The sequence below is a fragment of the Oreochromis aureus genome, linkage group 13 (genome assembly GCF_013358895.1).
Source record: "Oreochromis aureus strain Israel breed Guangdong linkage group 13, ZZ_aureus, whole genome shotgun sequence".
Classification (NCBI taxonomy): Eukaryota; Metazoa; Chordata; class Actinopteri; order Cichliformes; family Cichlidae; genus Oreochromis; species Oreochromis aureus.
Window position 1 is genome coordinate 18522125 of NC_052954.1, and position 25021 is coordinate 18547145.

The window sequence follows — 25021 nt, forward strand, 5'->3', positions numbered from 1 at the left end:
GCACTTAGGCATCACCACAGAGTGGCGCTGCAGCACAGGATGAGGGTGTCTTTTTGGTGCTCCGTACAGTAAAGCCGCTTCAGGCTGCTGGTGGCTGCTGTGACTCATAAGGTGATCGGTATCCACCCCTTTCCTCCTCCGCTTTAAACTTTGTCTCAGTTCCTCCTATGATGGCACCTTCTCTCTCAGCGGAATATAAAGCTTTTCTTTGAGTGGGTTTTTTCTTTTTTGGACTTCTATCAACATGCTGCGGGTCATAGTTGAATCCGCCAGCGGGATACCCAAAAAGAAACTTGGCAACCCAGATCCAATAGCTTCAGTGATCTTTAGAGGTGAGAAAAGTCTTCAAGTTAACTATTACATTAACTTTTCATGCTGTATGCTGTGTCACTTTCTTTTCTAGGTGAAACTGAGCATGCATACAGTGTTTCCCTTTCTGTCAGGTTAACATCTTTTAGTTGTGATCACTTAAACATTTATTGCAGCTGAATATTTTGGCTGTGACTCACAAAACAAAAATGCATCCTTATAAGGTCAGAATAACCCACGGCTCCCAAAGGAGAAGGCTTGCATTGTCATTGTAATAAAAACTCCCTCAGGATTGTAAAATTGTTCGTGCAGCAATTATTTTTAGTTGAAAAATAAGTTTGGGGTTGGTTTGAGAGTTTTATGGGTCGCTCCTATTCACTGTTAAACTTCAAAGTGCTTGGAGGAAACATATTTTAAAAAAGGAATATAAATCATTACTTTGTCATGTTTTCTTACAGGTGAAAAGAAGAAAACCAAAGCAGTTGATAATGAGCTCAATCCAGTTTGGAATGAAGTAAGTGTAAACTGAAAGTTAGCTTTAATGTTTGGGCGTGATAGTATGTTGATGTGTATGCCCCTTATTTGTAATTACAGGTGCTTGAATTTGATTTGAAAGGCAGCCCTTTGGATGCATCTTCATTCCTCAACGTGGTTGTAAAAGACTACGAAACAATCGGAAAAGACAAGTATGTGCACGGAGAGCAATGGGTGGAAAAATGATCACATTTGCATGTTGATTTAGTCATGAATGTCTGTCTGTTTTAAAGTGATGGCAGCCTTAGTTGTCTTAAACTAGACTGGCGTGTGGCACTGAATCAGTATTTAACCCATCATGACAAATGTCTCTGAGTCAGCAAGTTCATTTGAGTGCAGCTAGTCATTACAGATATACATGCATTTTATGGCTCAGGTAATAACTTAAAGGGAAAACCTCATCCCAGCTCAGTGGTTTTTCCTTTTGACATGTAATTATAATAAGTGAAGCAGAGTTTCATGGTAGCTGAGCACCGATGACCAACATTATAACTCCCAGCGTGTGGCTGAAAATAGTTATTATGATCTTTTCCTGAGGAGCAAAGCAGCATGTTGAAACTTCACTGACATGTGTAACTCCAGGAGATACTGCGTCCATGTTAAGACTTGCTATGCAAATAAAAAACAATGGTGCTCCACCATTTAAAAAAATGTTACCTTAAAAGGGAAAAAAAATGTTCCTTTTCACTTTTCTTTCCTCAAACTCAAACTGTTGCTTATTAGTCACTTTAATAATCCTCATTAATGTGTTTGACAGATACACACATAACATAGAGAGTCTGGGTTCTTTTGTTTATAAAAGTGGAGACAAGAAAGGAGACCAAGTAATAAAATTTCCATTGAGTCACTGCAGTGACTGATTGTACACAGTATAAATTCTTCTGAGGCAGGCAAAAGGGGTGTGGAGTTGGGTGGGGGTAGTTGGTGGAGACTGTCTGCCTTAGCTACGCACACACTTTATGTTTTTCCAAAGCTGCATGAGAGGGGAAGCTTGTGCTGGCTTGTCATCGGCACGTTTGTCATTGTTAACAGACAGTAATGCCAAAAATCAGGAAACGTGGTTTTTTGGTTTTTTGGTTTTTAACCAACCGTTACCCCCAACTAAAATCCATAATAGGTAAGAGAAGGAATGCGATTCAGGGAACCGAAGAGGGATGTCTAATCTGTACTGCAGTTAAAAGAAGGCAAATCCAGCTGCTCAACTTGCAGTTTTGAGACCTAGTTTCCTTTGGGAAATTTTATTTTGGTATTTCCTCAGCTGTCTTTAAAAGTCATACATTAGTAGTGGAAAATACCCGAGTATGCCAAAAAAATGGTTAGACGTTTTAAAGTAAAAATCCTTTCTTTAGTAGTGCAGCTACAAATATTTTGACACTAGAATTTAAAGTTTTCTTTCACAGTAGAAGTTATGTATAATCATTACCCTTATACTGAGTGTTCCTTGCACAGTCTGCCAGAGGCAGTAATTTACCATCCCAGATTCTTTCCACAGATGACACTTTCTGCCAAGAACAAGTTTTCTAAGATCTGTGCAGTCTCAACTAATCCCACATCTGTTGAGAACCGCAGAGAAAATTGTGAAAGCGACTCATGAAAGCGACTGTTCTCATGTTCTTTACTTACTAGAGTAAGACTGTTCTCCCACCTCTTTGGCTCTGCATTTGGCTCATTGTTAAACTGGGCATAGAGCACATGCCTGTGGTACATGTTAATGGTTTCCATCTTTTTAGGTTTTCCTCATACACTAGTTCAACTGCTTTATTCAAATCTCCCTTTTTACAAAATGGGTAAAGTGACATCAGAGGAAAACTTGCTGTGGAATCTTTGAGTTCAAATTGAGTTACAGTCATTTGGTAAATGAACCTAAATAGTGGATTCTACTCTGAGCATTCAGCTCTTTGTACTATAAAAGCCACATTCGCCCTGTTATAGTCCTTAAGTTTATGGCTCAAAGGAAACCAGCACATCAGATGCAACAACACTGCTGCCATTCAACAAGCTACTAATAACGGAAATATAGTTACTCCCAAAGGACAAACAGAAACAAAAAGACACAGAATTCCCAACTAAAAACAAACAAAAGAGGAAGAAGACCATGAGCCAACCACACAATGGGGCATCGGATTCAGGCTTCTCCCCTAAACTAGGTCTGGAAAACTAGACTAACGTATACCAAAGCTAAAAACACTAGGGTTGATAACTCCCAACTTTAACTATACTTAATAATCAAAGCTAAGAAAACAATAGAAAGATAAAGCTAGGGAAAAGGTCCAAGACACCAGTTGCCAACCATCATGCTGTACTTATGGTACTGTATTTCGTTACCCTGTATTTATACATGTGTAATGATAATAAAGTTTAATCCTAATCCCACCTTCTCTGGGTTTATATTTGTGCAGCAAGCCGTCAACAACCAATCAGCATTAGGAAAAGATCAGATAAGTGAGAGAACAGGTTAATGGGGTTGACAAGATAAACACAACACCCTGATGTCACAAGCGCAGACATGCTCACCCTCCAATGGACCAGTTGAGGGCATCTCAGTCTTGCCCAAGATTGCTTTGACATGCAAACTACAGGGATTGAACTACAAACCTTTCCACTGGTAGACAAACCGCTCAACCTTCTGAGCCACAGCTGTACCCATGTGCCCATGCGCCCATGCTATCATTTATAAAAATGCCCAGTGTGTTGCAAGCTATTGTCATTATTACATATATTACATAATTTCCTTTTAATAAAGTAACAATGTCGGTGTTGTTGTTTGATTTGTTATATTTATATGAAGAAGTGAAACTGGGAAGTGGAAACTTTTAGATATCCACAGCAACGAGCAATTACAGTCACAAACACTGAGTCCAGTTCCTGCCTGTGGTAATTCTTCAGCACAAATTGTGGAAGCAAAGCATCCCTAGCATCCTTAGTTTTACCGATTCGAAAGAGGTTGATGGTTTCCTTGATTGGCGTATGACTCGAGTGAATGTGAATGTAAATGAATGTGATTGCTTTTCAGATTTATTGGTTCTGCAAGAATCTCACTGAAAGACTTGGCCAGTGGTCATGCGAAATCCCTCCCATCCAAGAATATACCACTTGTCAATGAGAAGCAGCAGTCTTTTGGGGTGAATACCTTTAATTAATAGCGTGATCCTATTTATTGTGCAGTTGTTTTTATGAAATGCAATATAGCTGGTCAGATTTACATTGTAATGGGTGGTAATTAAGAATGTATTCTTTTTTTAGGCAGTCATTAATTTGCTCATTGGGTATGAGTCACCTATCAATGCCACTTCAAACCTAAATGATCAAACTGATGGAGACATATCTCATTTGGATGCTGGTAAGAAGACTAAAATCTATCTATCTATCTATCTATCTATCTATCTATCTATCTATCTATCTATCTATCTATCTATCTATCTATCTATCTATCTATCTATCTATCTATCTATCTATCTATCTCACTCTGTGAGATATGCAAAGTTACATTCATTTCCATGTATAGTTGCATTAATTGTACACCAAGATGTTATATTGATGATGGGAAAGCTGGATCATTGAGTCTTCTCCAGAACATCCCAGAGATTCTAAGTGGGGCTACGGTCTGGACTCTGTGGTAGCCAAAACCAAGTGTGAAAATGATGTCTCATGCTTCCTGAACATGCTTCCTAGGTATGGTGCGTGAATGGCTTCACCTTCACCACCCATCACTCTGGAAAATGCTAAATCTGGATTCATCATACCACATGACTGTTTATCATTGCTACAAAGTTCATGTTCCCTAGGAAACTGAAAAACGTCCCACTCCGATTAGTCTTGATGATGCATGTCTTTGTAGGTTCTCAGTCATCAAGGTTATGGTAGTCAAAGGAGCTTGAAAAGTTTTAGGCCATCGATGTCAACTGACACACAGAGAGGGTGGCTTATGACGCCAAAGATTACCCACCAACAATGTAGTCTTGAGATCCCTTTCCTGGCGCCTCAACTCCCACTGATATCTTGCATTCGATGACATCAGTAGGTCACATGATACGGTGAGGCAAGGGTGCGCAATGGCGTCACCCAAAACCGCTGGTGGTAATGATGCAACATTTTTCTTCATACCTTGGCTCATGAGATGATTAATAGTGGGTCAGCAACCCTCTTAAGGGACAACTCCCACTAGGGTTTAAATAACTGGAACTCTCCACCATGTGGTTTTAGAACTGAAGAAACTTCTTAGATAAGAGGTGAAACATCTTTAAAAACTTTTTAAAAATCCAGTCGCCTTCTTTTCAAGCTCCTTAGAGCTCAGTGATGCATGGTTTTCTTGCACAGAAGTTTAGTCCCAATCCCTCGAGTTCTCGTTGCATTGAATGCGTGGAAATGCTCCAGCTATCACTGTTAAAAACAGCCGTGCGTTCTACTGATGATTTTTTGCACTCTGATATCACTAAACATTTAAGTGATCTATGGTCACAATCATTCAAGATTTATTTCTGACCACATTTCTTCCTCAAAAATGATAATTGTGTGGATGCTGGTTAAGCATCCACACTATTGAGTTCCTCTTGGGACTTCCGTACACTTTTTGGCACTTAACTACTTCCACAATTTTCAGCCGATTTTCACCGTTCAAATTTTAAACTATTCTGCTATTTCTGCTAATGTGTGCTATGTCTTTTGGTATTTTTCACTACTATACTTTTTAAAATATTAAGCTTAATTTGTCCCATTGAAATGAATGGGAAACTTCTGCAATTCTGCTAAAATTTGCTTGTTTCTGAAACTTAACTACTTCCTCATATTTTCACATAGAACAACCATTCAAACTTTAAAATGTTCTCAAATTATTGGGCTATTCAGGTATAAATCAGCTTTTTCAAATCTTTTACCGTTTTACTTTTATGCCTCTTAAAGTTTTCAGTTGCAAAATTGTGATTTTTCACAAAATACATGCGTTGTTATGGTTGCTATGCACTTGGCTTCCAGTGTGCCACTGAAGGTTTTGCAGTCTTCTCTTCATGTCCGAACAACTTCTTGCTACTTGCTCAATTTTCACTCAACTTCCACAAATTATACATCAAAACGTAGGTATTTTTGCTGGCTTTCTGAAATGTCACTATCATTGTTGTGGGATTTATAGAATTTTGGCAAATCTCCTCAGACCAACACAAAGTCGCAAAAAACTCCATAGAAAGTCAATGGAGAGCTTGTTCAAAATCACCGCTTGATTTCTGTAATGAGAGGCATATTCGATCGTCATATCTCCTTAACGAAGCAAAGTTAAGACATAAGGCTTGTCCCAGTATATCTTCAGACACTCCTGACGCTCACAATTCAAGAATTATTTTCTCACCTATTACCGTTCTGAAATGAGTTAGACTTGTTTGAGGGTAGGAAATTAGTCCTTCGCTCAGATTTCTTCAGATTTCAAACTCTGGAAATGAACCACTTTTTCTCTTGTCATATCTTTTAATGGATTTCCACAGAGACCTGAAAATTTCCATGATTGTTCACCAAAGCCTGCTGTCTCTTCTCGGTGAAAGAATGATATTGATACTCCAAATAGATTTAGAGTTAGAAAGTGTTGTTTGAGGGCAAGTCAAGGCAGTTTTTGCTTTGCTCTACTCAGTTATGGTGCATTAGAAGTCAAATATCTTTAATAATTCATATTTTAATGATAAATTGTCAACACTTGAAGATCCCCATCTCTTCTGAACAAAAGCGGTGTAAGAATGACCGTTCTAGCCCCTCGGTTAGGAAATTATGGCCATTTGTTTGAGGGGAGTCGTCATTATGAGAAATAGACTGCAAAAATCCTGTGTCTCTCTGTGCTGCGTGCACCTGTTTTGGCGGGAAAAGTGCACAGAGAAAGAGAGACCCTCTTTAGGGCAGCATCTCATTGTTGGAAAAAAATATAATATATTCAGACTGGTTGACTGGCATAGACCCTCCGTGTGTCTCTCTCTCTGTGCATTTGTGTATACATATTTGATTTTGTGTGTATCTGTTGGCTGTTCCTTCTTGTTTTTTAAATTTATTTTTATTTCTTTATTTTTTTTCACAGGTGAACAACAATTAGTTTTGAGGGAACTTAACCATGTTCCGTTTTTTTTTTCAGCTTGTCATCTTACTTTTCCGGTATTTTCACTTAAGTTATTACTATTCTGCTCAATCATAGTATTTGTTCTAAATCATTGTTATTATGCTATATTGTAGTATTTCTGCTAAATCATACTATTTCTACTATATTATATTTTTCTTTCTAAATATAGCACTTCTGCTATATAATTGTATTTCTGCTGTTTTAATATTTGTGCTAAACCAGAGTATTTGTGCTGAAACATAGTATTTCTGCCAAATGATAGTATTTCTGTCAAATTATAGTATTTGTGCTAAAACATAGTATTGATTTAAAATTACAATATTCATAGTTCATCACAGTGTCTCTGGTAAATCACAGTATTTCTGCTCTGTTGAACTATTTTTCTAAATCATAGTGTTTCTGTAATGCTTAAGTATTTTTGGCTAAATATATTCTTTCTGTTATCTTATACTATTTCTCCTAAATTCTTGTATTTTTGAGAAGTTATCATGTTTCTGGTAAGTTACAATATTTCTGCTAAGTTCTGCTATGCTATTGTATTTCTGCCAAGTATTATGTTTCCTCTAAGATATTGCAGTTCTGCTAAGTTACTACATTTTAGCAAAGTTCCTTTGCTTCTGCAAAGTTTTTACAATTTCTGCAACTTTTCAGCTTTTTCAGCTAGTTTTTGCATACAGCTTCAGCTTTAAAGCATCCACACTGCATTTTCGCAGGAAATGCAAATTTTTCTAGTTCACCTTGATCCTTGTAGGTTTTAATGACATGTTGGACAGTGTGTAACCCAGTTTTAGTTGTTTCAGCAATCTCCTTAGTTCTTTTATCTACTTGATGCCAATAATTTGACCTATCTGAAAATGAGCAACATCTTTTCCACAGTTATGGGATATGTCTTAAAACATGGTTGTTTAAGAAAAATAAGGAGCTGTTCACTGCATCGGGTTAAATCACCAGTTGCACGCCGAGACATATTAGTCACCACAGGACTGAAGCTTAGCATGAGTAGAATAATTATGAATATGAATGGCTATGAATTTCATGGTTTTTTTTGTGTTTTTCTTTCTGATTTTCCACCAAAAAGGGAGTGATGAGGGTGATGAGGGAGAAGCAGACACAGATGGGGGAGGTCAGGGTGGAGGCTCAGGAGCTCCCACTTTACCAGGCCACCCTGGGAAATCTAGACAATCTATCCGTCTGAGGCGTAAGAGGCACAGAGCCCTGGCCAATAAGCCTCAGGACTTCCAGGTATTGTTTGGTATTGTTTGGTGTTTGGTATTTTTAATCTATGCCTAGATAATGATAAATATCACTCTAAGAAGGAAATGTTATTGTTAATCACATAAATGACAGAAAGTTTCACCAGTACTGCTTAACACGTAAGCCTGTGCCAGGGAATAGACAAACAGGAAACAGACATGTCAACAACTTTTCTGGTTCTGCTTCAGTTTCTCTGGGACAATATTGTTGATCCACAGTTTTCCAATATTTAATTGAGCTGGATTGTACTTTAAAAGTTAGCAGAAAAAGTAAAGTAACCCAAATAAATAAAAAAAATGTTACCTTTTCAAACAGATCCGTGTTCGGGTTATCGAGGGTAGACAGCTGCCTGGCAACAACATCAAGCCTGTGGTTAAAGTGAGTGTATGTGGACAAACCCACAGGACGAGAATTAGGAGAGGGAACAACCCGTTCTTTGATGAGGTAATGAATCTATGGCCACGCAAAGATACTCAGCTCGTCCAGAAATGACTCTTTAGAAATTTGTTACTGATTGCGTACTTTTGCTTTTGACCTTGCTTGTCTATTTTAACCTTCCTTTGTCTACTTCCTTTGACACTTCTATGAGCTTTAATAACCTCCTGTCACATTTCTCTCTCTATCGGCAGCTTGAGAGTCACCTTCTGTAGATACTGAAGGAGTCCTTTCAGCTTTCTCTTGCAGTATAACTAATCCCTCTCATTTGCATTTGCATTTACCTCATCTCAGCTTTTGCCAGAATGTACAGTAAGAATCTCAGCTAAAAGCAAATGTAAGTTGTGTAATTTGCCACAAAAAGTTATATTAGCATGCTTCTGGCAAAAAAATATACTGTGCACACACAGTTGTCTCTCTCTCTTCTCCAGATGTTTTTCTACAATCTTAACATGCTCCCCTCAGAACTGTTTGATGAGAGCATCAACATTCGGGTATGCAGATAAGTTATATTTAATTTAATGCTGTTTTTTTTGTTTGTTTGTTTTGTTTTTACAGAAAATTAGTATATTGTACCATCTGTTATGCGATTTTACAATCAAATCATTTCTACATCTCATATCTTTTCTCCAAAGGTCTATGACTCCTTCTCCCTCAGATCTGACAGTCTAATTGGAGAGTTCAAGGTGTGTCAAAAAATGCTTTTATATACTAAACTTTGTGTTCATTGTTTCACCATTCAAGGATGAATTAGTAGTCTGACATTTTTCATTTTCTTTCCTATCCAGCTTGATGTTGGCTACATCTATGACGAACCTAGTGAGTATTTATTGCATGCACGTTTTGGGAAAGTTCCCTTTCTATACACTGCAGGTAGATGCTTGAACATGTTTAATATGACACCATAACCATGTGTCCCGAATTCGTGATTGAGGTGAGAGACAAACGACTTCTGGTCCAAGTGCGTCAAAACAATGATTTTATTAAACACATGTGTGGAAAGATACACAGCCCAATATTGTCACGGCAGATCTCCCGTCAAAACATACTTTCAGCAGAGTTTTATTATGTCAGGGTTAACGCACCTTCTCGCGTTAGACAAAACATCACATGCATAGGTTATAATTAATGACAGTTCAACAAGTTTCCGTGTTCAACAGCATTTTTCCTTATATGGTTGTCTGGCTCCTCCAGATGCTTCCTGTAGACCCCAAATCACTAGTTGCTAAGCAAAGACAAAGAAATTTATATTTTACCTTTACCCTAAAAATTGTACTTAACGTCTGTGTGTGTGTGTAAGCATGTTAGGCATTCATTCACAGCATTCAAGTCATTTCATCAATATATCAGTTCAGACATAGCGCTGAACGACGCTTATAACCCTCATTCGACTGTATGCTTAACTCTATCATGAGCACAAATGCAACGTGTGTAATAACATAATTGAAACTGTATGTTTAATAAATGGAATAAATGTTTAATCAAATGTCACTGCTCAAAGCTTAATAAAAGGATATAAAAATAAACATGATACAGAAATGATATAATCCCCACACAGGTCACGCCATAATGAGGAAATGGCTCCTCCTCAGTGATCTTGATGATTCGAGCTTGGGGCCTAGAGGCTACCTGAAAGTCAGCATAATTGTTGTGGCTACTGGAGAAGAACCACCGGTAAGAGTACCTTCTTCCTCAAAATCAAAACACCTTTCTCTTAATGCAGTGTTAATAAAATAAACATCTCTTCTGCTCTGCTCTTGCTTCCTGTGTACAGACTGAGAAGAGAGAGTCAAATGAGGAGCAAGATGACATAGAGAACAATCTTTTGGTGCCAGCTGGAGTCACGATGCGATCAGCCACTCTGAACCTTAAAGTCTATCGTGCCGAGGATATGCCACAGAGTAAGTGGTATACCGGTGAATACATTTCTGCAGCTCTCATGGGCTGATGCATTGAAATCCGTTTAAGAAGCTTCTGTTTTGTGTTGCAGTGGATGATGCCTTTGTTCAGACAGTAAAACAGGTATTTGGAGGGGATGGAGATAGGAAAAACTTGGTGGATCCATATTTGGAAGTCAGCTTTGCTGGGAAGAAGGTATTTCATGTTAGATTAAAACACCATTTTTGAAAATTTCCCTCAATGTAATTATAGTTGATTTAACATTATTATTTTGTCTTTTTAGGCTTCTACCAAAATAATTGAGAAAAATGCCAATCCAGAGTTTAATCAATTCATCAGTCTTCAAGTAAAGGTAATAAAGATGCATATTAAAAAGAAGCTTTGATTCAAAATTAAATGAGACTTTAATCTCCGTCATAAATAATCTCTGCCTCTGTAGTTTCCCTCCATGTGCGAATGCGTCAAGTTGACTATGTATGACTGGTAAGCACTGACATTTATTCACAGACATGGGTAACAATAACATGACCACTATCTGACATGTATATATATTCTTTGCAGGGATCGTCTAACCAAGGATGATGCCATAGGAACAGCATTTTTGAATCTAAGCAAGATATCTTCCTCTGGGGGAGAGATTGAAGGTAATCATACAGTATTGTTTATATTTTTGTCACTCACTGGTGTAAGTCCATGTTGTGATACGAAATGTAATACCGCTTTTTTTTTTTATTCATCCAAAACAGAAACACAGACTGAAAATTCCAACACAGTCACTGAATGTATGTACTAAACAGTTACTGGCTTGATGTATCTTCTTTTATGTTAAAAAAGACTCTAAGGTTGAATCATAAAACTTATGAAGGGACTGCTTAACTCGCTCCTTCTCTTTATGTATCTAACCTTACCTGCAAATCCTCCTGGTGGATTTTTGTTTTTTCTGTGTGTTACAGTGAGCACAGCTGCATCAGAAGTTGGTTTTCTCCCAGCTTTTGGGCCTTGCTACGTCAACCTGTATGGCAGTCCGAGAGAATACTCAGGTCTGCCTGACCCATACGAGGAACTCAACCATGGAAAGGTAGCACCAACCAGAAGTTCTGCATGGTATTTCACCCTCATTACTATTCATTTCATTTCATATTCGGTTTTTTTGCATTTTCAACTCTTTCAGGGAGAAGGGGTCGCATACAGGGGGAGGGTCCTTGTTCAACTGTCCACTCAGCTGGATGGAAAGACTGATAAAAATGTGGATGACATCTCAAGTGATGACATCTTGGTCGCACAGGTACTCACTCCGCACATTGTAAGCCTGTCGGGCTGTATTCACTTCAGTAAACTGCAAGGTGCTTTTAAACTGATGGTCTGAGCGTCCCAAAGCAGAAACAAAAACCAGCAGCTTGGTTTCGTTTACTTAATCTAAATGTGGTCCTGAACAGGGATAGAATACCTCTAATCAACGGTGTGGAATTAAATTATAACACTCCCACATCTTTTTTTAATTGGTTGCAGAAATACCAGCGGAGGAGGAAGTACTCCCTGTGCGCAGTTTTCCACAGCGCATGCATGCTTCAAGAGCCCGGTGAACCAATCCAGTTTGAGGTCAGCATCGGTAATTATGGGAACAAGCTGGATTCCACCTGCAAGCCCCTGGCGTCCACCACCCAGTACAGCTTTGCTGTTTTTGATGGTACTGAGTTGTTTTTTTAGCTTGATTATGGACTATGACCTAGTTCTGATATTTTCATGACATTAAGGCAATTTGGGTAGGCATGTGTTTTTTTTTTATTGTTATTTAAGTCAAATATATATTACTAAATTACTTAAACTGTTAACCTCACTGTAAGTGTTTGGAATACAGAGTCATAAACTCCTAATGTGTGTGTAAAATAAATAATAAAACAGCACATTTACTGTGTATGGTGCAGGTAATCACTACTATTACCTACCCTGGGCTGACACTAAGCCTGTTGTGATTCTCACTTCGTACTGGGAGGACATCAGCTACCGCCTGTACTCTGTTAATATTCTCCTCTTCATTGCTGAGAGGCTGGTGAGAATAGCGCACAGACATAATATTTCATAATATTTCTGCTGCTCATTAATGTCTCCCCTTTACGCTTTGTGATTTGTTTCAGGAGTCTCACCTTATTTCTTTTAAAACAGCCATCTTAGCTAAAATTCCTGAGACACGCCTAGCTGAAATTTGGCTTAAGCTCATCAACTGCCTGATTGAGGACATTAACAAGTAAGACGAGACCAGGCAGATCCTACACTAGTCCTTTCAGTTGCATGAAGTAGTGGTTTGATGTAGATTATTGTTAGACAGTTGTATGTTTTTTTCTGTCAGGACAGATACATTTGTAGGTGGCTGTTAAAGCTAAATAATCTGATGTGTGTGACAGTTTTCAGCTTCCAGTTCTGGAGGAACAGCAGAACATTACAGAACTGGATCTCCAAATAAAAAGCCTGCGTGATGCCGCTGTGGAAAGTATCAGGCAGATGGCCACTCGGGTGAGAGAAGAAGCCACAGACGTCAAGGCCACTGTTGGTGAAATTGAAGACTGGTTGGACAGACTCAAGCAGCTGGCAGAGGAGGTGAGAAAATATTTCCTCTACTAAAGAATGTCCAGGGTGCCGTCGTTATCAAAAGTACAATATAGTGCAGCTCAAAAACAGGATCGAAACTTTGTGTAATTGAAATGTTTCATGTCTCCTTCAGCCTCAGAACAGCATGCCAGATGTGATCATATGGATGTTGAGAGGAGAGAAGCGTGTGGCTTATGCCCGAGTCCCAGCCAACCAGATCCTGTACTCTAACTTCAGTGATGAGGCCTGTGGCAAACATTGTGGAAAGACTCAGACTGTCTTCATGCAGGTAAAGCAAAAGTCATAAATGTTTCTTTAACAACTTGCAATAATTCAGCAGGTTTTACATTATATTTTGTATGCCATTTAATTTTTGTATTCAGTATCCCATGGACAAAGAAAAAGGTCTGAAGATCCCGGTTCAGCTGAGGATCAACATGTGGCTCGGTCTCTCTGCCCAAGAGAAAAAGTTCAATACTTTCTCAGAGGGAAACTTCAGTGTGTACGCTGAAATGGTACAGTATCTATGCAAAACATTTGTTTCTGAAGAAATAAATACAAACATTTGTGACTGCTTCCTTTAGAGAGGATTGTATAAACTATCGCTTGAATACACGGTTGCTTTTTTTCCCCTCTGTAGTATGAGAACCAGGCTCAGGTGTTTGGCAAATGGGGTACCACTGGCTTGGTTGGACGTCATAAGTTCTCCGATGTAACTGGAAAGGTGAAGCTCAAACAGGAACGCTTTCTGCCACCACGTGGATGGGAATGGGAGGGAGACTGGTTTGTTGATCCTGAGCGATGGTGAGTAATCATACAAGCACGCAGACACTCACAGCCCTTTCAATCAACTGCGTACATCCTGTTGCTGTGCACTTGGACATGCTATCTTACTATCCTGTTTATACTTCAGCATCTTTTATGGAAAGGTTAAGACTCAGCAAGCTGTGTGTTCTAGAATGTAAGGGATGTCATCGAGGCTAAGAACCACACACTGTTTAGGGTGTTATCCTGTCTATAACAAAAACAAAATAAGTCGAAAAAAGGAATTTCCAGCTACTCCCTTATTTTTGCACCAGTTGCCCTTGCTGAAGCAACTCCAAAAGGGATTTGTTTCTACTTCTAGGATCAAAACTAGAGAGCTTTCACTTGATATTTGAATGGCTGAGCCACACCATAGAGCTAAAACTGCATGTAATCAAAGTGAAAGCATCACTTGTTTGTTTGATCTTAATTTCCTGTTTCAATCAGAAAGCAGATAAGTTTGGGCCTGGACTGGACTCATTTTGGCAGTTGTGGCTAAAAGTGGGCCACATGGTGCTAGACACTTGCAGTCACACCCAGATGTGAACTTTAGATGTGGGCCACATTGGGCCAAGTGTATTTATGTTTTTCTGTCTACAGATATGGGCTTTCTAAGTTGCAATCCAACTTTTAACTTGCTGTTCAGTTGTCTTAACCAAAACCCAGAACCTCTTTCTAACCAAGTCTTCTAAGTACTCACATGTCATACCGCTGGTAGTTTCGGTCCGCTTTTAGACCTCTGCATTCAAATCTCCCCAGCAGGTTCCTGAGGTCATGTGATCAGGGCCTGATGACTGTCTGTCATAGAAGCTACAGAGCTTTTGTAGGAGTGGCCCCAGACTCTGTATCTCTCTCCCACTGAACCTGAGCTCTGTGGACTCAGTGGTCTCTTTAAAAAGAAGATAAAAAAGTCATCTATTAAAACTTTAATGTTCTTGCACTTTTTGTTGTGAAGCTCTTTGTGATATCTATCTTAAGAGGTGCTATATAAATAAAATTTTACTTACTTACTTAATTAAAGGAGAAAGAATTTCCAAGAATTGCTCTCAGTCTTTGCACAGCAGAAAATAGTGATATGTGACCAAGACAAATTATTAGAAAAAATCTCTGCCCAGTGTTTCTTTTTAAATAGTTTAAATACCACATTTTCACTTACATATACAAACTCTCTCTTTCTCTCTGTTTCTTTATCAACTATTTTTTTGTATATTTCTTCATTTTCCGTCTGGTCTTCTCTTCTGCTTTTCCTCAGAATCAGATTACCAGTTTTTTTGCATGGCTAATGTTATTTTTGCACAGTTTCCTTTGAGAAGCTGTTTATTCCTGCTTTTTGATTGTTGTTGTTGGTGGGTCAAATTGTCAGGTATAATCCCTTGTGTGCTCTCAAATGACTGAGGGTACCAGCCACAGCTAGGAACCGAATTATCATCACAATTACAGGAAATGAACAGGAATTTGGCATCAGCTAACATTTTGGTTTCTTCTCCTTCCCTCCCTTGTGCCTTCGGACTCTAAAGTGCTTACAGCCTCATACTGAAGTTTGAGTAAATAGCCTTAGCTATCTGAAGCCTGCTTTCCTGATCTCTTCTGATCTGTTTATCGTGGACCTACATAACTTTTGCCTGAGTCAGAGAGCCTCTTATTAACCTTTGTGCTATGGTGGTGTTTTCTAAAGTCTGTTGACAGAAGCAGATGCAGGCCACACAGAGTTCACAGATGAGGTTTTTGAGAATGAAACACGGTTTCCTGGTGGTGAGTGGAAGCCTGCTGCAGAGCCCTACACAGATGTGGTATGCTATACTGGTCTTACTCACAGACATATAAAAACACATTTAGCTTTTAAAACCCTATCTGAAATATGTGGGTGAAGATGGCACGACAAAGCCCGTTTATGCATACTTGTTTTCAATGTTATCAGTTTCTACTTTACTACTGTGTACTTGTGACAGGTTGATTTCTTTGTGGTTCTATTGACATGATTTTTGCTGTCTTTCTGACACCATTTGTAGTTTTTAGTAGGCCTGCTAGTAATGATAATGACACCACATTGAGTGTTTGGGCTGCATAAGAGCCCAAAAACCTCAAAGCTGCTGCAGACATCTATCACCCAAGTCTGAGTTTTTGAGTAGTTCCCATGAGTATCCAAACATGTTTCAACTCTTTTATTCCTTCCAAATGCAACACAGAGCTGTTAAAAACTTTATAAAATTAGAGACTGACTGGTATATAATGTGAGCATTAATAAAATCGGTTGGGCTTTTTAAGTATTTGTATCATTTAATATGAATCACCAACTTTTTATTTTGTGTAGAATGGTGAAAAGGTTCAGAGCCCAGGGGACTTTGAGTGTCCGCCTGGATGGACCTGGGAGGATGACTGGAGCTTTGATAGCAACAGAGCTGTCGATGAGAGAGGTAACATTAACATTAAAACTGAAACACAAGCCATCAGTAAACAGAAAATAAATAAATAAGTATATAAATTAAAAAAAACTTATAGAAGAGACATCAAAAACAATAGGAGTGGACAGAAACGCACCGGCCAGCACAGACCACCAAAGACAACTGAAGTGTGGGAATTCTTTACATGGTTAAGAAAAGCAATTTCACAATCTCTAAGTCAAGAACACTCTGAGGAGGCAGGCACACCTTTGTGTCTACAATTAAGAGATGCCGTCATGAATTTCTACTTAGAGGATTTACTACAAGGTGCAAATGGTTGGTTACAATCAAGAGCAAGAAGGTCTGGCTAGACTTTGCCAGAAAACATCTAAAAATTATATCCACAGATGAAACCAAGACTAACTTGGATCAGTATGGTGGGAATAGAAAAGCATGGAGGTTCATGGTCCTAAGCGTTTCACTTTTTTTTTTAACCATGGTGGCGCAATGTTATGACATGGGTATGTATGGCTGCCTGGTGGAACTGGGATAGTCTTCAATGACCAAGTCAATCACCTGATCTCAGCCCAGCAGAGCACTCCTTTCAGGTATTATACACAAAACTGAAGACAGAGAGACCCACAAACAAGCAGCAGCTGCCTGGCAAAGCATCTCAAAGAGGAAACGTCATTTTGTGATGTTCATGGATTCTAGATTTCAGACAATCCACCAGAAGCAATCCTTATATTTAAAATGATGTTAGTTTGTGCAATCACTTTCAGCCTGTAAATATGGGGGACTGTTTGAAAATGTCTATAATTCCTAAAAAGTTAATACTACTTTTTTTAATCTCTTGACTTAAAGCCTGCACTTTAATTGCATATTGACTGTTTTTCTAAACTCTTCTGTGGTATATATGGGCAAAATTGAATAGTTTGTCTTTGTTCAACAAGTTATGGGCCTAATAATGTACATCTTCTCTTGCTACTGCTGTCATCTTACAAATAATGAAGAATCTTAACTATATATGTCTTTTTTGACACTAGGTTGGGAATATGGGGTTACCATTCCCCCTGATGATAAACCGAAGTCCTGGGCTCCAGCAGAGAAGATGTACCATGTCCACCGCAGGAAGAGAATCATGAGAAAAAGAAGGAAGATATCTGAGAAAACGGCTATTGCTGAGGTGAGGAAGACATAGATTAGGAAAAGACTAGATTCAGCACACAGGTATAATCTCATTGCGGGATTTTTTGGCTTTTGTTCCTTCTTTAGAGACGAGGATCGGGGGAAGGTTGGGAATACTCTTCCCTGATTGGCTGGAAGTTCCACAGGAAAGAGCGCTCCTCTGACACGTTCCGCCGCCGACGTTGGAGGAAAAAGATGGTCCCATCAGACTGCATTGGGGCCTCTGCCATCTTCAGACTGGAAGGAGCTTTAGTAGGTCTAGGTTAAGCACCCTGAGTAAAACTGCTTAATATAAATCTCTATTCTGTACCCATTTCTGTCAGATGTAACATCAACTTTATTTGGGTTGTGCTGTGTTGCTTTAAATTTTCTTAAAGTTTGCTCCAATATTTAGAAAACTCTCCTGTTAAGCTCCTTTGTTTTGTTAACAGGGGGTCGATGTTGATGAGAAGGCCAGTAAAACGGGTGCAGCCAAAGTGTTTGGTGCCAACACACCCACTGTTTCCTGCCACTTTAACCGTAAGTAGCTGAATCAGATAAAATAAATTCCTGTTTGTTGCTGATTAAAGGCAGAGGTTTTCTTTGAACTACATCCCGACTGACTGCTCTTAGTGTGAGACTACACTGATATCCCAAATCCAAATACATATACACTGCCTTATCAGATGTTCCATAAGGGTTTTACCATTTCAGGAGTCATCCAGTTTTAATGAAAATAATTTCCCCCCAGGATCTTACATCTACCACCTGAGAGTCTATGTCTATCAGGGAAGAAATCTCTGTGCCATGGACAAAGACAGCTTCTCGGGTAAGAGCTAAGCCTTGTGATAGGCACACACAGTGTAAGCCCATTAACGAGCAATAAATAAAATCAACTCCTGAGGTACAATTTTGGAAAGTATGGTAATAAGAGTATTCTGGATTCTCTAGATCCCTATGCTCATGTGTCATTTCTGCATGTGAGCAAGACCACAGAAGTCATAAAGACCACGCTGAATCCCACATGGGACCAGACTCTCATTTTTGATGACATTGAAATCTACGGAGACCCACAGACCATCGCCTGCAACCCTCCCGATGTAGTCTTGGAGCTATATGACAAGGATCAAGTGGTAGGTTCAGTGTTTAATCTGATCAACTTCTGATCAAATTACATAATCGTACACACACAACTGTGTCCTAGAAAAGCACATTTTGGGCCCTAATCGACATAATACGGGTTTATTAAGTCTGTACTATATTCATTAGGGTAAAGATGAGGCCATGGGCCGCTGCACATGCCCCCCTGTGGTTAAACTGAACCCCAGTGGGGCTGTCAGTCCTAAACTGCTGTGGTTCCCAGTCACCAAAAAAGGTCGCAGTGCTGGAGAGGCATTGCTAGCTGCTGAGCTCATATTGAAGGACAAGGTACAGAAAGCACCAAAATTAAGTGATTAAATTGTAATTTAACATTAGGAAGTTTTATAAATGAGGTCCCTCTGTTCTTGTCTTCCAGGTTAATGATGGAGATTTTCCATTGGTGCCTCCTCGGCGGGGGGAGAATCTCTACATGGTTCCTCAGGGAATCAGGCCAGTTGTGCAGCTCACTGCAATTGAGGTATATCTTTAAATCGTTCAAGCCCTCTGGTGTGCTGCTCTCCTTATCTGCCCCTGCTAGTTTTTGTAATATGAATATTTGTTTTTGCTTGTAGGTCTTGACTTGGGGGTTGAGGAACATGAAGACATATCAGTTGGCCACAGTATCGTCCCCAAGTTTGATAGTTGAATGTGGTGGTGAGACCGTTCAAACTGCCGTGATTAAGAACTTCAAAAAGAACCCCAACTTTCCTGGATCAGTGCTGCTACTCAAAGTGGTAATAACCCCAAGTCTTCCTGGAGGGAATAACACACCTTCACATATATAAACTTTAGATATTTCCTTATTTGGCCTGTCCTCTCACTGTTCACTTAGCTTCTTCCCAAAGATGAGATGTACGCCCCTCCCATCGTGCTCAAGGTGATCGACCACAGACCTTTCGGTAGGAAGCCTGTCGTGGGACAGTGCACAATTGACTGTCTGGAGGAGTTCCGCTGTGACCCGTATCGTCTTAACAATGAAATCTGCATGTCTGCTAGAGGTATCCACAGACACAGAAGTCACACATGCATATTTAGCTTCATAAGATAAGTGTCTGTTATATATATATATATATATGTATTTTGCATTACCTTTGCAGTGGCAATGATAGCTGCTGCCCAAGGAGATGTTGTCATAGACATGGAGGGGAGACCCATCGTAAAAACAGAGGTAGATAAAATGTCACATAAACAAAACAACAAAAAAATCTAAAAAATAATATTTTTTTAATGAAAATCATTCTTTGCTCCCATCTTTATAGCTTCAAGAAGAAAAGGTCAGAATTCTCTTGTCACACGTTGTCTACCAATGGATATCATCATCTATTTTAAAAATGCCAAATGTATTGATATTTGTTTTTGTGTTGTGTAGGAGGAGGAGGCAGTAGACTGGTGGAGTAAGTTTTATGCCTCCACTGGGGAGCAGGAAAAGTGTGGACCTTACCTGAAAAAGGGATACGACAAATTGCAGGTGATGTGTTTTACACACGGTGGAAAAAAGAAAAGATCTAATCTGATCTAATTTGTGATGGTTTTACAACCTGCATCTAAATTACTGTGACAGACAGGCTTGTGATCTGAAAACACTTAAGATTTTGCAATCATTTTCTGTTAAATAAAACCAGCATGAGTGTTCTGTGAAGCCCCACAGCTAAGTGATAGACCAGTTTTTAATTCACTTGCTGTAACAAACAGTGAATTGTAATGCTTTTTGTGTTTTTTTTAGGTATACAATTGTGAATTAGAAGAGGTTAAAGAGTTCCACAGGCTGACTGATTTCTGCAGCACTTTCAAACTTCAGAGAGGAAAGAATGAAGATGAAGAAGATGATCCCTCAGTGGTGGGAGAGTTCAAGGTAAAGAAGTGTGAAATTTTGTAAACTTTTAAGTACACAGCCATTTTCAATACTCCTTTTGTAACCTCTAGTGGACAATTTAGGAATTGCAGTTAAACTAAATAAATAATAATAAGTTAATAATTTAATAATTAAGTTAATAATTAATTGTTAATAATAATAAGATTAACAGGTTTGCCTGAAACATTATGTGATCCCTGGCCAAAGAGGCGTAGAGAGGCTATAACTATACTAGTGAGGAAATAAGTAAGTCCATAAGTCCCAGCCCGATTCTTCTTCAGTGGTGCCTAGGTAGCCAAGATAGAGTTGGAAGGGTTTATCCTTTAAAGCTGTAGAAAAGTAAAAATTAAATACAATAAAAAAATTGCCTTTGACCTGCTTAAAGTGTGCTTCCCAAATTCATGTCTTCAACAACCCTGATATCTTTGTGATGCCATTGGGGAAACCTGCAATTTTAATTTAAATAACAATGCTTTTCTCTTTGGTGGTCTACAGGGTTCATTCAAGATTTACCCACTGCCTGATGACCCAGGCGTGCCAGCTCCACCTCGCCAGTTCAGAGAGCTTCCTGAGAGTGGACCACAGGAGTGCCTGATCAGAATATATGTGGTGTCCTGTACTGACCTGCAGCCTAAGGATACAAACGGCATGGTGCGTCTCATACATGAAGCTGCAGCTAAAGTCATCTTCCTTTAACCCTGTGCAGATTTTACCTCACAACTTATCACAATTGTGAAAAAGATGAATACTTTCAACATTATTTATTTATCCATTCTCCGTTCAGTGCGACCCATACATTAAGATTACACTGGGGAGGAAAACAGTGGATGATAGAGATAACTACAAACCTAACACCCTCAATCCTGTGTTTGGAAGGTGAGATGTTGTTGAGATGGTTTTCTTTTTAAATCATTTTTGATATTTAATTATTTTACAGTGAAAACTCAAGCATTTCACATGCTTTTCTCCAGGATGTTTGAGCTATCCTGCTTCCTGCCTCAAGACAAGGATCTGAAGATTTCTGTGTATGACTATGACCTCCTGAGCAGAGATGAAAAAGTGGGTGAGACAGTCATCGATTTGGAAAACAGGCTTCTCTCTCGTTTCAGGCCTAGCTGTGGCCTGCCACAGACTTACTGTGTGTAAGTATGTACTTTAAGTGCACTTCAGCTGTTTATTTTCTTAAGTCTACAATTTTGTAGCTCTGCTTTGTTTGTATCCACTCATTTTGATCAAAAGAGATGTTACACATCAACATTGGTTCTAACGTCTTGCAGATCTGGGATCAATCAGTGGAGAGATCAGCTGAAGCCTTCTCAGATACTCCAAAATCTGGCTAAAGTGCGGGGCGTCCCTAATCCACGCATAGAGGGTGATGGAAGCTCATTGTCTTTCGCAGGAAGAGAATACCACCTGCAGGAATTTGGTATAGCTATTCTTGAAAGTCCTGTTATCATAGCACATACTCAATGTGCTGTCTCTATTGTTGTGTTAATTGTGTCCTGTTTGGGTTTTTTTGCCTTGCTACTTTGGAGGCTTTCTTACTGTTTATGTCAGTGATATTAACACTGACTGCATTCTTTGCAGAGGGCAACACTGTACAACAACACCAGCATTTGGGCCCGGCCAGAGAAAGGCTTGCGCTGCATGTCCTCAGAGACCAGGGATTGGTACAAGAGCATGTAGAGACCAGGACCCTATTCAGCTCCCACCAACCAAATCTATCACAGGTTAACACTCATTCATGCATTTTGATTTGAGCAACTTAGTTATGTGCTGTGCTTTGTTTAACCCTGTTCTCAAAAATGCAGGGACGAATTCAGATGTGGGTAGACATTTTCCCCAAGAGGCTCGGTTTGCCCGGGCCTCCGTGTGATATCACTCCACGCAAAGCTAAGAAGTAAGAAACTCTTTACAAAATAATCATATATCTTAACGTAATGCACCAAGGGGTGAAATATAATTGCATACTTGAAACAGGTACTTCTTGCGAGCTGTCATTTGGAACACAAGTGATGTCACTCTGGATGAACGAAGCATCACTGGGGAAAACATGAGCGACATCTACGTTAAAGGGTATATTAAATGTCCCGTCTCTCACTTTAATCCTTTATTTGTACTCTGCACTTGTACTATGTTCAACAAGAAGGCGACATATTGCTTTTGTTTGTTCTTTAGATGGATGCCAGGAATGGAGGACAACAAGCAGAAGACTGATGTCCACTACAGATCTCTGGATGGAGATGGAAATTTCAACTGGAGGTTCATCTTTGGCTTTGACTACCTACCTGCAGAGCAGCTGTGTGTTGTCTCTAGAAAGGTGTGTAAAGCCATGGATGAGCAACAAAACCCCAACTTATTACTTGCTAATAATGTAACCAGTTATAATTTGAATAAATAAAATGAATTTTTATCTTTATACAGGAGCATTTTTGGAATCTGGACAAAACTGAATTTAGGATTCCTCCTAAATTGATCATCCAGATATGGGATAATGACAAATTCTCCCTGGATGACTACTTAGGTGAAACAGTATTGTGTTTTCTTAAAATTCTGAAGCAAATGCCTTAAAAAGAGCCAACTGCTATAACATATGCTCTGCTGCTTTGTCACAGAAAGACGTGTACATATTTTATGTTGCAGGTTCAATTGAGCTGGACTTACTGAATCTCATCCCTCCTGCAAAGACCCCAGAAAAGTGCAGCCTGAAGATGTTGCAAGGAATGATGGCATCACAGCCCACCTCACTGTTCTCCCAGAAGTCTGTGCGAGGCTGGTGGCCATGTGCAATTGAGCAGGGTGGAAAACCTATACTTGGTGTATGTTCATGTCTCCAGCACACTTATTTGTCATTTTTTTAATGTGTGTTTTTTTGTGGGATCCTGTTTAAGGCTGCGTTTTTAAAAAAATTGCAGGGAAAAGTCGAGATGACACTGGAAATAGTGGAAGAGAAGGAGATGGAGGAAAGGCCGGCTGGGAAAGGCAGAGAAGAGCCCAACATGAATCCCAGACTGGACCCACCCAAGTAAAAATATGTCTCTCTAAAGAAAAATTAATAACTGTTTTACATTAATATACTTGATTTAAAAATAACTGTGTGTCTCTATTCTCTAACAGCCGCCCTGACACTTCGTTCTTCTGGTTTACAAATCCTTGCAAGACCATGAAGTTCATAGTGTGGCGCAAATTCAAGTGGATTTTCATTTTAGGAGTTCTTCTCCTGCTTGTACTCTTGTTCCTTGGGATCCTTTTCTACTCCCTCCCTGTAAGTTCACTCATTTTGCTGATAATGAGGTCAAGTTTGTTGTGTCCAAAGTATTTTGTCTAAAACACTTTGGATATTTGGATACTGAATTTAATTCAGTATTTAAGAAGCCCATTTTTTCTCTCTGCAGAATTATATCTCCATGAAGATCGTCAAGCCTTTCTCTTAAGAAGCACTGTAGAGAAGCTCTGTACCTACCTGCAGCACAACCTACAGACCTGCTTGCTGTTACCATCCCATGGAAATAAGCAATAACTGTCTCTGCTGATGCCTTAGAAATCTGAGACTAAGCATTTCCCTGTCACAATGACTGCTATTAATTTTGTATTTTTTCACTCTCAGTATTATTTTGTACTTCATGTATATTAAATCAAATTTGTTTCACTAACTGTTAAATGAAAAAAGAGCAACAGAAATGAGATTTCAATAAATCATAGGGATCTATCTATTTATCTATTGATTTATCGATCTATCTATCGATAGATAGATAGATGTTAGATCGATAGATACATAGTCAGATATCAATATCTTCATACGTAGTTTGTATGAAAATCATGATAACATCAAGTATTCTGTGTAAACATGTTTGAACGTCAGTCAATATTAGCATAACAGTTTTTTGTGGATTTTTTTACAGCATAAATGTAAAATGTCATGATCATGCATTAAATTTAGGTTCATAATTTTCAGACAACACCTGAGTGTTTAAATTTTAAGTGAGATGCCTAAATAAATATATAATTTTTTTTATTAATAAAATAATATTTTGTTTGCAGCAGTAAAATTCATAAATACAGTATGTAGGTTTTCAAGGGCTTTTGTTTGTTTTTTATATTTTTGATTTTATAATTTCCCATGAGCCCCCACAGGCTGGTTGTTGGAGCTAAAAACCCCCCCCAAAAGCTGGAATCACCCTGAGAGTACTTTGCTGTGGTCTGTTGGTTGAGCAAGAGAGCTGTTGGCACCAGCTGCCCGAATAATCTGATCAGAGAGGCTTCATTCATTCATTTCATTTATTTGTCCATTTCAGCAATATATTGAACATTTCCTTTTTTCTGTCTCTCCTCCTGAAAAGTGGAGTTGTAGAAAACTTATGTTTGCGCCCTATACTCCTCCCTGCTCTGATGGAGTCTCAATGGGGATTTTCCTGGTCTTCAGGTGGAGTTGTAGACTGTTTATTAGTTCCTCATCCTCCCTGCAGATTTAACCTCAGTTTTCTCTGTCTTCAGCAAAAGTTTATGTTTCACAAAACTGTGGCAGCAGAGAGCCATTCAGAGAGCCATTTAACAGCCTTAATAACATTTACT

The 25021-nt window shown here is 39.0% G+C and overlaps 1 protein-coding gene across 1 annotated transcript; it reads left to right on the forward strand.

The window, feature by feature from the left end:
• Positions 1-103: 103 nt before the first annotated feature.
• Positions 104-24408, forward strand: myofl (myoferlin like). The gene is made up of 54 exons (XM_039621651.1): positions 104-332; positions 768-823; positions 904-995; positions 3857-3965; positions 4087-4183; positions 8010-8173; positions 8501-8629; positions 9052-9114; positions 9256-9306; positions 9409-9439; positions 10179-10294; positions 10395-10521; positions 10611-10714; positions 10803-10871; positions 10959-11002; positions 11081-11163; positions 11266-11301; positions 11473-11597; positions 11691-11804; positions 12029-12206; positions 12445-12569; positions 12655-12764; positions 12922-13114; positions 13239-13394; positions 13489-13620; positions 13746-13909; positions 15585-15699; positions 16221-16323; positions 17337-17476; positions 17566-17730; positions 17910-17997; positions 18209-18286; positions 18409-18590; positions 18727-18885; positions 18974-19075; positions 19170-19331; positions 19430-19595; positions 19695-19765; positions 19857-19871; positions 19967-20065; positions 20321-20449; positions 20945-21100; positions 21234-21325; positions 21421-21591; positions 21727-21875; positions 22037-22179; positions 22261-22349; positions 22430-22525; positions 22628-22769; positions 22874-22973; positions 23093-23268; positions 23365-23474; positions 23567-23714; positions 23845-24408. The coding sequence occupies exons 1-54, from the start codon at positions 245-247 to the stop codon at positions 23881-23883; spliced, it is 6141 nt and encodes a 2046-aa protein (XP_039477585.1). The 5' UTR covers positions 104-244; the 3' UTR covers positions 23884-24408.
• Positions 24409-25021: the final 613 nt, after the last annotated feature.